Below are 12,664 nucleotides of genomic sequence, written 5' to 3'. Positions count from 1 at the left end.
CTTCAGCGGCGAGCATTTACAAACTGTGCTAACGATCTGCACAAAGGTGTCTGCTTTTAAAGCCTCAAAATTGCTACTCCAGGCCTAGCGATTGGCAAATGGGCGAACTGATTCAACGCAACGGTAAGTACATAAGGGAAGACTTTGTCCAACTACCCCAAGGCTCCACCATCGGAATACTCATCCCAACTATAATCGCAATGCATACACCGACTGTCCTGTTGATGACTCTCGCAGGCTCCACGCTCGCGAGCCCTCTCCTCGAGCGCAATGCGCAATGCTCGGATGCTTTCCGCTCCAGCATAACGACGGGCTTGGCCAGGGCCTTGAGCGATTTGGGACCCTGAGCGACGACAGAGTACCTTCAGCAACTTGAAACCAAAGACGGTGTAAAGACGTTGGTGTATGTATTTGCGCAACTATCCTTGGGACATTTGCGCGGGCTCCACTAAGCAGATTGTCTTCAGCTCCCTCTTTGGGTTACCATACCTCCCAGTCGGCTTGGACGAAAGCACCACCGACATTGAGGGACCCTTGATCCGACAGGTCCTGTACAAGACCGACCCAAGAAACAATCCGCCTACAACAAATTCTGCCAACGGCACTAGCTCTATCGCTTTGGACGTTGTAAGCTGAGGAGACGAATGCGAACAGGAGGAGACGCCGATCACTGACATACGTACAGACAGTCGGGCCTCGCGTGGTTCCGCTGCCAGTCGGCGCGAACGCGCTGGTTCCTTCGATTTCGACCTCTCCGATTGCGAGATTGAGACCGTCCGTGTCGACGTGACAAAAGCGGATGTTTTGGGCATTCCCATCGGAGGAAATTGAAGGGGAGAACGGTCCGACATCGAGTCCCGAAGCAAATCTTTGCACTCTCGTGGGAGGACTCAAGATACTGGTCACCCGCTATGTATTGTTCTGTGTATGATATGGCGGCAATGGCATTGCGAACTTCGAGATACAGGCCCTATCAACTCTAGCGGTGACTCCATGATCCAAGCTAAACAAGCAGGCACCGCATTTGGAGGCCGTGTCAACGACTCTTGCCTATAAAGGGAAAACAGGGATATCGTGCAGCCGAATCGTTCTGCTGGTGGCCGGAGTCGTTACAGCTCGAAGATATCGGGGACTGGTGAAATCGCGTAAGCTGGCAAGCCTCAAGGTCTTAAGGCACAGGGCAGGAACCCTCTGGTTATATCTACCGTGTATTCGGGCGAGCGACGGTCTGGGTCACTGCTGATTCGTTGAGTTACTTCACGGAAGTGGATCAAGGTAAAGAGCATCATTTGCATCAATGTCGCAAAGAATATGTGCTGGTTTAGTGACTTGGCAAGACATATCAGCTACTTTGCTCACTGGCGCCAATGCTGCTCACTCAATGGCGATCCAGGTCTTCTGTGGTCCGGTCTCTATCGTAGTCAGAAGGCTCCTCAAGATCAACCAAATACAGCTCCGAGCGTGGACACTACCTGGCAAGAAGGACAAGTTCTGGCCGTCCTTTCGTACCACGCACACGGCATTGAGGATACCTGCGACCTATGGATGCAGGGACGTACCATGAATGTTGTCGCTCGGCACTGATACAGGGTACTTTCGATCATTATATCATTCCTTCATGATACATCATATATATTAACAGTGAGCTACGGCTTCGTCGGGCCTCTTTACTGCCCTTGGCCATTTCCGGTGTAGGAAGCACCTAGGAAAGAGTCGAAGAGGTTGTTGTTGAACATGTTGAGTTGCGGGCACCCGAGGTTCTGACCAATTGGTCCCAATTGCTGTGTAGCCCACCCGAGAACGCTTCCCAACAGACCAAGAGCCGGGTCAAAAGCGTCAGGGAAACCTGCCAAAGAAGCTTGCAAGAGGAAACATGCACCGTTGTTACCATCGGCCAAGTCGGCAAGGTTAAAGGCTCCACCGGTAATGTCCTGCAAGTCGACGCCGGCGAATGAGTTGACTGTGCCCGTGTTACCGCCGAATCGGATGGTGCCAGGGTAGGCCAGGTTGTTGATGTTCACGTCGACAACCGCCTCGGCGATGGTGTGCCCATCGGCTGAGTTGCGGCGATACCAGTTCTCTGGGATCCTATCGTGGCCTTTTACCCAGGTGAACGAGCCGGGAGCATCGCCAGTGACGGAGAAGAAAGACTTCAAGACTTCGCGGGTAAGAGTGCCGCCTGGTACTTCGGCGCTGTGGTTCGACATCAAGTTTATTACCAAGTTGTGTGCGGCTGGGGCAATCAAGCCGGAGAATGGTGCGGAGAAGTAGTATGGGTTGTTCATGATGGACCAGCGGGTGTTGTAGTCGGATTGCGCAGCAGCTTCAGCGAAGCCAAAGGTCTCGCCAAGGTTCCACATGTGCTCGAATCGGCGGAGCTCTAGTACTCCGACGTTGCCGCCGTTCAGGTACGCATCGCCCTGGACCGGTGTATTAGCACAAGAATGGACGGCCCGTCAAGAAATTGACCACTTACTCGCATGATCGATGCGTCGCCCTCATACTTGTTGTGCGTGCCCGCAATACCCCGTGCTGGGAAGAGCGGTAGCGATGGCGCGAAAGAACCGCCAATCGACCATCGCTGCGTGATTGGGTCTCCACCCAATCCGACGGCGACAATTGCCAGGAAGGCAGACAGCGTCGGTGCCATAGCATAGGCCGCGCCAAGGCCATCAATAGCTGTGAAGCAGCATCAGTAATCTAACAAGCAGGAGCAGGCCGGAGAGTTAACATACCTTGCGTGATGGTCGAGATTCCGTTACGGTTCAGGAATCCATGGTTGGCTGCGGCATTAACTGGGACTTGAGGTCAGCGATTGACACGCTTGCACAGCATGACAGGCGTTACATACGTCCAGGGCATTGGCCGCGAATATCGCCAGGTCCTGGAGCAGCCCATTCATGTCCACTCCCTGGCCGAACGTCGACAAACTGATCTTCTGCGTCGAATGGCCTGGGTGGCAGTCCAGTGTTCGGGCGATCGATGACGAAGGCGGGTGCTCGTGGTGGTGGTTCTTCGCGCTTGACTAGTTCAGCTTCCAGCATCTTTGCGTTCATTTCCGCAACCATAGGCCATGCCGCTGCATAGCTGGCCGCCGAGAGAGTGAGCCCAGCCGAGAACTTCATATTGGAGGTCGTTGATTCAGTGATAATCTAAGAGTGTGATTGATCGGGAAGGCGAAAGAACGAGCGACCAGGTACTGCGTCGCATACATATATGTGTGCGACGACACCAATCACCGGTGCGGTGTTGCTAACATCTCGTTGTACCACTGCTACCAAGTTTCGGCAATTTCTCGATATGGCGTAGCTGCAACGCCCGGTAATCCCCACATACAGCTAACACTTAGTGGAATCTGGTTCACTATGCTACATCATGTCTCTTGAGCCACGTGCTTGCAGGCCTAGTGCTGCCGGTAGATGCTGTGTGTAGTAAAAGATCGCCTACCAAGACTTGCTACTACACTTCAAGCTGAAGCCGCAGCCTTGGCAACAAAAAGCCGCAGTGATGTTGTCCAGCGATGCTTGGTATAGAGCAATTAAGCCTCGAAGGAGCGTCGACGGCGTCGTAAAGAGTGCGGAGAATGATGGAGAGCCTGGAGAAGTGGCGCTGCGCCCGGTCCACGCCGTCTGCCCTGGATCTCATCTGCGTTGATAGTAACCTTAGTAGGACGGTCTCATAGCGGCGACTCGAGATGATCGCCGCCTATGCCGCATCGGCCGATGCAACAATATGGAAGAAACAATGCCGACGTCGTGCTCCGTGACATGGTGACTGTTGTTACTCGGTGTTCGAGCTGAAGTTACTAATCATTTGAGGTCACTGGTAAAGAGGACGACTTCACTAGACGCCACCGGCAGTCTGGTTGAGGAGTAGCATCGGGATTTTACAGACTCAGATATGGGCGAGACGCTCAGCAGACTGTCTCGGGAAATTTTTCTCGGGCTGACAGCACTGCCTGGAAGAAAGTCGGCACTCCGCGCGACCAAGTCTGAGGGCATTAGAGATGGATCTCGCCCTTCCACTGTCCAGTTGTGACCGAGAGCTTGGGGCTTAGACATGGGCGCAAAGGCTTAAGCCACGAGATGCACCAATTATGACAGACATCCGATCTGTGGATCCTTGGGTGGCTGGAATAATCCATTTTATCGCCCAGGGTCCAAGGCGTGAGTGATAGCTTTTCCGGGGCTCAAGATGTACGCCCTGGAGAGCACGTCACCTCGATTGTCATCGACACTTCTCCTGACGTTGCTCGGCACCTGGTCATCGACTGTATCAAGATTGCTTCGTACGCTGCCCGTTCCTGGTGGTCGAGCTCTACGGCTAGCGAAAAGGTCTCGTCCGGGTAGTAGCTCGCCAGCTTGCCGAAAGTACTGGTTAGGGCCTCAATGTGCGAGGAAGTGGCGGAGGTGGTCCTGATCGCTCGTATGTTGCGATACAATACCATGCCGCCACCGAATGATGATCGTTGCTGAGCGTTCTGCATGTGCCTGACTGCCGGTATTGCGTGAATGTGACGATGCTACTATCCTGCGTAGCGACACTCTTGATCCGGTAGGCCGTGTTCATTGAAATGAGACGGTGTTTCGAGGCGAAGATGATGTTGTTGTGTCGAAAGTCGTTCTGGTCAGGCCGCAATTCTTTGAAACACCAACATACGCCAGGCATTCATGCATATCCCGCCAACTTTGATTGCACTTCCTTCCCGATTCCATGCTACTTCTCCTGATCACTGCTCTTGATACGAAGCGGATACGAAGCGCATCCTATGGACTGCTGCCATCGCTCGCTCACGCGCCTGATCGTGTCGTCGTACGTGTCTACGGGCAGATCCTGTCTGCTCGAAGACACGCTTGTAGAATCGGCAAATGATCTTGAAGTAGTAGTGCGACCCAGTGAGTCCTTCATGCGCCGAAGAATTGTCTCGCCATGAAGACTCGCCCCAGGCAATGGATGATAGGATAGCATGATTCCACACTCGATGAGACCATAGCACCACCAAGGACCACATGCAGGATGTCGAGAGGGCGGCCCCGAACGCGCGCCATGGAGAAGACATAGACGCATGCACGGAAGAGTTGGATCAAAGGCTGCGAGACTTCACGAAGGGCGTACCTGCTTTCAATACAACGCTGGCAATGCCTGGGGAGATATTGCGGCCCAGTGCAAGCACGTTCAACCGAGGATACGCCATCGCTTCCTCCATTGGGCTGCTACTGCCGTTGACATTCGTGTCGCTGCGGGTTTGGCGACTGCCCTTGCACGGCCGACCTCAAACCAGGAGAGGACCGATAATTTACAAATAGAAAATCCACGTCTGGAGCGCGTTGTGCAGTGTAATCACCCTTCTACGAGTGTGTGACTGAACGGCATCAGACTGCGGCAAGCAGCTTTGCACATTACGGAGCGATCAAGACATGCACTGCACAACGCGCTTCGATACAGCCGGATCTTGCCATTGTCAGTCCCTCTCCAACCACAAGTCTCTTCTGAGCAAGGCTCAATTGGTTCAGAGAGGCTCAGCAATCGCAGATCGATTCCATACACCGACATCGCTCGCCGAATTGTTCTGTCGGTAGACGTGTTGGGAAGCTCTGCACAAATATGGCATCGTGCTACGAGGCTGAGACGAGCATCATTCGCTGGGGATACCTCTCGCTGGCGCGTTGCCCAAACAGGACCTCACAGCCTTGGTTCTGCGCAAGTTGCTCGTGACAAGCAAGCCATTGCAGAGCTCTCACTGGCTACAACCATCTATACATCTGGATACAGGTGACAGCAGCGCTTCCTATTCGTCATGACGACACAATCAATCATGCTGCTGAACAGCTATCCGACATTGGCATAGCTGGCTTGTGCAGGCTGGCCGCGCCCTTTAAATGCCCGCTTCCCTCCATTTCCCTTCCTCTTCTTCTTTCCTTTCTTTTTCTCAAGACCGTACCCGACACTCACCCCGGCAGCTGGCTCCCCATCACGATGGGTCGGGCTTGTGAGGCGGTTCGCGCGTGGCGCCAGCGCTTCCACGACTGGCGCGACGACCGACGAGAGAGAAGAGCGGCGAAAAAATATAAGAAAAAAATTTACAAGATGTTGAAGGAGGCGGGAATTTTGTGAGCACTTTTCCTCTTCGCGTTTCTGAGACCTCCACTGACCTTGCTCTCAGATATGCTGGAAATAGTTGATTGGACATTTAGACACCTGAGAACTTCCTTTTCTTCTTTTCCGTCCTGAGCACCTGAGTTGACCTCCTTAGATTCCGTCTTCATTTCGCCGCCGCGCCGCTTCACCTACGATCCTTCCTTCTCTCACCTAAGACCATTGTAATGCTACAGGCAGGGTAACCTATTAAAGAGGAGGCCCATCAGATTTCCGGTGCCTACGGGCCTGGGACTGGAGGGCTTCTGCTGCAGCAGTCAGTTGGACATGTGGATGGCTTGGTATGTAGTGTTCTGAATCCGACTGTTTCTGTGTCTCGCGCTTTGCTTCCAATGCCTTCCCCGCCCGTTCGTTTCTCGTGTTCATGGCGTTGCTCATGAGGTTCGGTGATGGTGTTGTTACCTCTGCCTGGCTGCCGTTTCGTCCTCGCCACTGCCGGTCGCGCTGCCTCGTTGCATCGTTCGTGGCCTGGCTCTCAGCTCAACCCTACTGGGGCGGAGCGTCAAGCCACGCTGGATCCTGCAGCGTCTTGTACTGTTGCCTCCCCACATTTTCAAGGTGTAACAATTCCTTCTGCCCCTTTCTGCCTATTGTGCGTGTTTCTGTCCTCAGACTGCATTGCATCACCCACGCTTCGTGCATGCTGTTTCTCATCACAAAAGTATGCAGCTGCGCGCGCGTGCAACGGTACACAATGCAGGGACATTAAGATTCCCATACTACTGTGCATACGAACTCATCTACTTCATGCCACCGACTCCCAAACGCACATGTATATGATCCTCTGCCTATCGCGGTGCCGTCGCATCCCATCAAGTGACTCTACTGCTTGACGCGACCTTCCGCAATGCTCGACGCGATACTACGACGCTGTTCAAACCAAGAAGCGCCTCGTGCATCGGTCGCTCCCCACGACAACCACAGTGCCTAGGCGGCCACTGTGACTCACAGGCAAATGAGCTGACTACCCGCAGTCGAACCACATCGACGGCCGAGAACCTACTTCACCCACACCCGCTATGCCATCACTGCGACTAAGGAGGAATCGCGATGCTTCACCCGCGACACACTCTTGTTTCTCAAGCCGTTGAGTCACCAATGCCTCCGCCACTGCCATCACATGCATATCAGATTCACAAACATCCTCGCGAGACATCATCAACTACAGCACCGTCGCCATACACAGCCTTCACCACGTCTGCAACCTGCGAATCCTTCAGCCTCTCCTACACAAACCCACCGCCTTACCTGACCTCCACCTCCACCATCGGACCCAATCTGACCATGTCTCTTACCACGAACCTCACAATCATCTCCCTCCTCGGCGGCCCAGCCTCCGGAAAAGGAACCCAATCCACCCACCTCACTACTCACTTTCCCACCAAGAGAATCCACCACATCAGCATCGGCGACATGCCACGCGAAGAAATGCAAGACTCCGCCAGTCCGTATGCCTCACTTCTGCAGGAGAACATGCTAGCTGGAAGGCTGGGACCACCGGATATGACGGTCAGGATCCTGAAGAGGAATTTGGAGAGAGTGGAGAGTGGGACGGTGGTTGTGTTAGATGGTGAATCCGAGAATCAAGTGAAGAGAAGGGCGAGAGCATGCTGATGAGACGTAGGGTTCCCACGAGCGATCATGCCCTATCGTCTCTTCGAAGAAATTGTGGCTCCCATTCGTCGGATCGTGGGTTTGGAAGTGCCGGAAGAGGTTCTGGTCCGCCGATTGGAGAAACGAGCTCGTTCTGACGATGTGGCGGGCGCGGCGAACATAGCTGAGCGAATGCGGACGTACCGGGAGAATACTGCTGAGGTGTTGAAAGCGGCGAAGGCGGAAGGGAAAGTGGTGAGAGTTGATGGGGATCGGGATGTTGAGAGTGTGGCGGACGACGTGAGGGCGACGTTGCGAGATATCTTGGGTGAAGAGGAGAAGGCATGAGAGGCTGCATTGGACTTGATATCTTTTCATTTCATGGGTGTTTCATTCATATTTCGTTCGGCTACTTACCATCGCTGCTCATATCTTCACCTCAGCCGGCACACTAATCTCCATAATGTCCACGCCCTTCGCAATCTCGCTCTTCGTCGGCATCTTACCTCGTCTCATAAGTTCCGCGCTCTGCGTCATGTACGGATCTCTCATCATGCTAGCCACTGCGACAATGTCCTCGCCCTTGTTGTAGTACGCCACGAAGCTCTGCTTGCCTTCGCTGACGTCAGTGTTGCCATGAATGGTAACATCGTCGAAGCCATTAGGAGTGTGACCGCAGTATCGTAGCTGAGCGCCGAGCGCAGACCAGAAGACGGGGATGAAAGCCTTTGGCTTGGAGCCAGGGCTGTTGATCGAGAGGGCGACTGAGCGGCCCATGTTTTGGGCGACGTTCCAGTGCTCGATGCGGACGGGTTTGCCGTTGCCGCCGGGTCCGTTGTAGGGGTATGTTGCAATGTCACCGATGGCCCAGACGTCCTTCAGGCCCTTGACTGCGAATGAATCGTCAACTGAGACGGAGCCGTCCTTCTCGAGGTTGATGGAGCTATTGTTCTGGAGGTAGTCTGTCGAAGGGCGGACACCGACGCCCTCGATGACGAAGTCTGCCTCGAGTTTCGTGCCATCCTTGAGTACCACTGACCCTATCGAGCTAGGATCCCTGCTGCTTGGCTCGCCCTTCTCGACTGACGCACCCATGTAGAACTTGACGCCGTTCTGCTCCAAAATCTTGCGGAAGATGCTGCCGACTTGTGTGCCCATGACACGCTCCATTGGTTCCGACTCCATGCCGATGATCGAGACATTGTGCTTCTTGCCAGCAAGAGCATTGCCCACTTCCATACCGATAAAGCTGCTTCCAATGACGACGACCTTCTTTGCGCCGTCCTCACCAGCAGCTTTCATGATCTCTTGGGTATGCTGGGGTGTCCGCAGCAGGAAGACGTTCTTGAGATCATCCTTGAGGCCATCGAGAGGAAGATGTCGGGGTGTGCCACCTGACGCGAGGATGAGCTTGGTGTAGCTGAACTCCTTGCCATTCTTCGTCTTGACCTTCTGACCACTAAAGTCGACGGACTCAGCCAGGCCCTGCACGAAGGTGACATCGGCTTCCTTGTAGGTCTCTGGTGTTCGCCACTGAATGCTCGACACATCCGTAATCAACGCCTTTGATAGCTTCGTTCGGTCGATTGGTGGGTAGTCTTCCTCGGCGATGCTCGTGATGTGTCCGGTGTACCCACCTGCTCTTAGACCGTCGATGGCACCAAATGCACCACTTCCTCGTCCAATGATGACGACATGGTCGTTGCCCTTTGCCTGGCACTTGATGTTCAATGTCCTCTTGTTGGCCAAGATCTGCTCTCGGCTACCCTTGATGTACACCTCGCCATCCTTCTGCACGATCTTGAACTTCTGTAGCGGGTTTGGTGCTGGGGCGTCTTCGATGTCACCAGTCTTGACATCGAAGCAAGCTCCGTGCCATGGACAGGTCAGTCTGCCGTCGGGCGTGAGCACACCTGGGGATCATTAGCACATTACGACATCACCTATTGCAGAATTGCAATACCCTTGGAGAGTGGTGCTCCGTAATGTGTGCACTTGGGCGACAGGGCATGCACTTCATCCTTGACCTTGGCCAGCAAGACCTTGCCCTCTTCAACACCTTCAACCTCAACCTCCTGTGTCTGGCCGTTCTTCAGGCCATCAAGGCTGGTGATGCCTTTAAGCTTGTATTCGGTAGCCATGGCTCGTGTCGTAGCGGAGAAAGGTCGTGTCGGTCGTGCAGTGAACGACTGCTTCGCTGCAGTCAATGGCTGGGTGTAAGGTCGGCGGAGGAGCGAAGAGACAAAGGTACGCGTCGATTGCATCGAGGTGCTTGGAGGGGCAGCTCAATGCGTTGCCAGCACAGCTCCATGTATATTCATGTCATTCGTCGTGCTTGCACATCGATTACCGCTTGACTCCTTCTCATTGGCTAGAAACAGTACGACATGGTGATGCAATCGTGCATAATCGATAAGCTCGCAGCTGTCGGCTCCTCTCGTTCACTCCAGTCGTTGTCCTGATGTTGGTCAGCAGCATCATGATGGCAGCCTTGGTGCAGAGTGGAAGAGGATGTGCGTGATAGAAACAATCTGGTCAGACCCAATCACAGCACGTTTTGCTCAAAGGCATTGATATGCCACATTACTTTGGGCTCTTGGCATCAGGACACGCAAACCTCCAGAGTGCTTCGACGGTCTGCATCTTGGAGGACTGATACGTACGTGATACCTCGCAACGACCAGAGGCAAGAGGGCGAGGATGCTACCATGGGATGCTTAGAGAAGAGAGCCACTGTTCGCCAGACTGAAGCACATGTCTGGACGGTCTGAACGCTTGAGATGAAGACATGTCAACCAATGACAGAGCAGGCGCAATTGGCAAAGGCGACGTGGTGGAAAGAAAGACTCCGCGCGACCAGACAAGACACCTGCAGACAACACGACAACGGGATGCACGACGGCTGACGGTGCAGCTGAGATGACGCGTCGTGGCCAGCGTGACCGTCTCGCGCTTACTGGAACGCCTTCTCAACGCCTTGAGTCTGCCCATGGATCTGGACTCGTGCGTGGAAGAAACAGAGGCTGGACAGACATCATAGGCATCAACGTCGTGGACCGCCGTCAAAAACCATTCGTGGGGCCATGGAACATGATCCGGATGCCACCATCATGTGGAAGTCTTCGTTGCGAACGCCGGTGGAAAGACCATGGGTCCCAGAACGTCTTCGCGCTGCCATGGCCCATGCGAGTCGCTCCGGATGTCATGTCATGGTACGGAAGCCATGCACAGAGATCGAGGCGATGAACATCTGGATGCTGGGCTAGAACGCTGGAGCACCGTGCGATTGTGTCGATGCAGGAGGTGACCAGCCTTCTGGTGCCTGTCAGCGACTGTGACGGCGAGCAGCCCGGACAGGTGGACGACGGAGCTGTCGCAAGGTGCTATGTCTGCAGCGTCTGCACGGGTTTTCAATAAACAGCTGGCTGGCCTATATGCGCGTACCCAGATTCTCCTCCAATGCCATCTCGAACCGAGGACCTGCCAGCTTTGTAGCTTTGCGACACCGTGTTTTGTATCGCCCAAAAGAGTCGATATTGCTTTCTGCTCTGCATCACGAGGACCATCGTCGGTTGCTCTTGAGGCTCATGATTCGCACAGATCTTGCGATACGATGAAGCACACACGGCGAACCATTTGTAGAGGTACACGATATAAGGACAAGCTGGCAGTCGTTGTTCCTTCGTGAATACACTTTCTCATTCTATTGGATGCAAGGCAATACGCATCGTAGCGTATCTTTGAGAACTGACTGAGAGCAACAGGGAGACCATGTTTGCTCGTGCTATAGTTCAAGCCATTGAACGCATCTTGCTCCACTATCACGGCTTGCCTTGATGACCGCGGAGCAAGGGGTTGTTGTCCCGGCTGGACAGGTTCCTGGCCTCAGAACATCTGATCATCTTCCAGCAGCATTTGCCGCTGTCAGCTGTGTGCATGCCGAACAACGCTCAACAACACCATACTGAGGCTGAAGACTGCTTCGGAGGATATAACAGAGATACGACAGTCAACGCATCTCAACGGCGTGTGAAGCCGGTTTCCCTTCTACGAAGTCGAAATAGGCTTTGGCTAAACACATTTCGAGCCATCGGACTGGACCATTTTTCTTTCTTAAACACGACCCTCCCGCGCGAAGTGGATCGGGCTCTGAGCAAATCACGGCACAGGACAGCTAGTTTCCCCTGCGCAACATCGACCTCAAAATAGAAACGAGCTTTGTGACAAGACCCCACGGTAGCATCAACCACCGCCGTGTCGTACCTGCCTTAGCTTGGGAGACGAGAGAAAATTTGCGTGCAGTCTGCCCACATGTCTTGTGCTTAATACGGACGATCAGCCATCTTGGCGCACGACTCGCCTCGTTGTTCTATTGTTGTTCTCAAGCACTACTACATAATACGACTCCGGACCGGGTACCGAAAGGCTGCACAGACGGTTGCATTGCCGTTGTGTGCCGCCCTGTCGCCGGATGCTTGTTTGGTGTCACTGATGTATCTTGCAGTAATGCACGACCACGGAGTCCCGTCACCCTGGACCTGAGAAATGTTCAACGAGGGCGAGTGTCCGCTTCTCACGCCGCGAAGGTGGAAGATTCTGGAGTAATATTGAGCGGGACCCACCAATAGTTCATGGAGCCCACATCAAACATGGTCCTTGCCATCTCGGTTGGAACGAGCTTGAGTCTACGGGGGTGCATGGAGAATAGCTCATGCTTGGCATGGCCCATGACTGAACAAGTCACTAGCGCTGGGCTGGTGCCTCGTGTTTGGACGGGACGGTAGCCAGGACGAGCCTCAACCTTCCAATTTCTGGTCTCGTAAGGCTCTTGCTAACTCCTGTCACGGGCGTCATGTACCAGACACTCATACGAGCCGGCCGCACTATGACGTCCGGTTGGGTTGTGGTTGATGGA

The 12,664-nt window shown here is 54.0% G+C and overlaps 4 protein-coding genes across 4 annotated transcripts; 2 read left to right on the top strand and 2 right to left on the bottom strand.

The window, feature by feature from the left end:
• Positions 1-200: 200 nt before the first annotated feature.
• CLAFUR5_04694 (uncharacterized protein) lies at positions 201-790 on the top strand (the record flags this gene model as incomplete). The annotated part of the gene is made up of 4 exons (XM_047903842.1): positions 201-323; positions 360-403; positions 468-627; positions 686-790. 4 exons carry the CDS (start codon positions 201-203, stop codon positions 788-790), a joined length of 432 nt encoding a protein of 143 aa, XP_047761384.1.
• Positions 791-1,667: 877 nt separating this feature from the next.
• CLAFUR5_04693 (Dothistromin biosynthesis peroxidase dotB) lies at positions 1,668-3,125 on the bottom strand (the record flags this gene model as incomplete). Its single annotated transcript, XM_047903841.1, has 4 exons — positions 1,668-2,420; positions 2,477-2,679; positions 2,736-2,795; positions 2,852-3,125. 4 exons carry the CDS (start codon positions 3,123-3,125, stop codon positions 1,668-1,670), a joined length of 1,290 nt encoding a protein of 429 aa, XP_047761385.1.
• A 4,081-nt stretch (positions 3,126-7,206) lies between these two features.
• Positions 7,207-8,097, top strand: CLAFUR5_04692 (Uridylate kinase; the record flags this gene model as incomplete). Its single annotated transcript, XM_047903840.1, has 2 exons — positions 7,207-7,726; positions 7,781-8,097. The coding sequence occupies 2 exons, from the start codon at positions 7,207-7,209 to the stop codon at positions 8,095-8,097; spliced, it is 837 nt and encodes a 278-aa protein (XP_047761386.1).
• A 78-nt stretch (positions 8,098-8,175) lies between these two features.
• CLAFUR5_04691 (Apoptosis-inducing factor 1) lies at positions 8,176-10,013 on the bottom strand (the record flags this gene model as incomplete). The annotated part of the gene is made up of 2 exons (XM_047903839.1): positions 8,176-9,662; positions 9,713-10,013. The coding sequence occupies 2 exons, from the start codon at positions 10,011-10,013 to the stop codon at positions 8,176-8,178; spliced, it is 1,788 nt and encodes a 595-aa protein (XP_047761387.1).
• Positions 10,014-12,664: the final 2,651 nt, after the last annotated feature.

This window comes from Fulvia fulva, chromosome 4 (assembly GCF_020509005.1).
Source record: "Fulvia fulva chromosome 4, complete sequence".
Classification (NCBI taxonomy): Eukaryota; Fungi; Ascomycota; class Dothideomycetes; order Mycosphaerellales; family Mycosphaerellaceae; genus Fulvia; species Fulvia fulva.
Note: the sequence above shows the minus strand (reverse complement) of the source record. Positions and strands in the feature narration are given on the sequence as shown.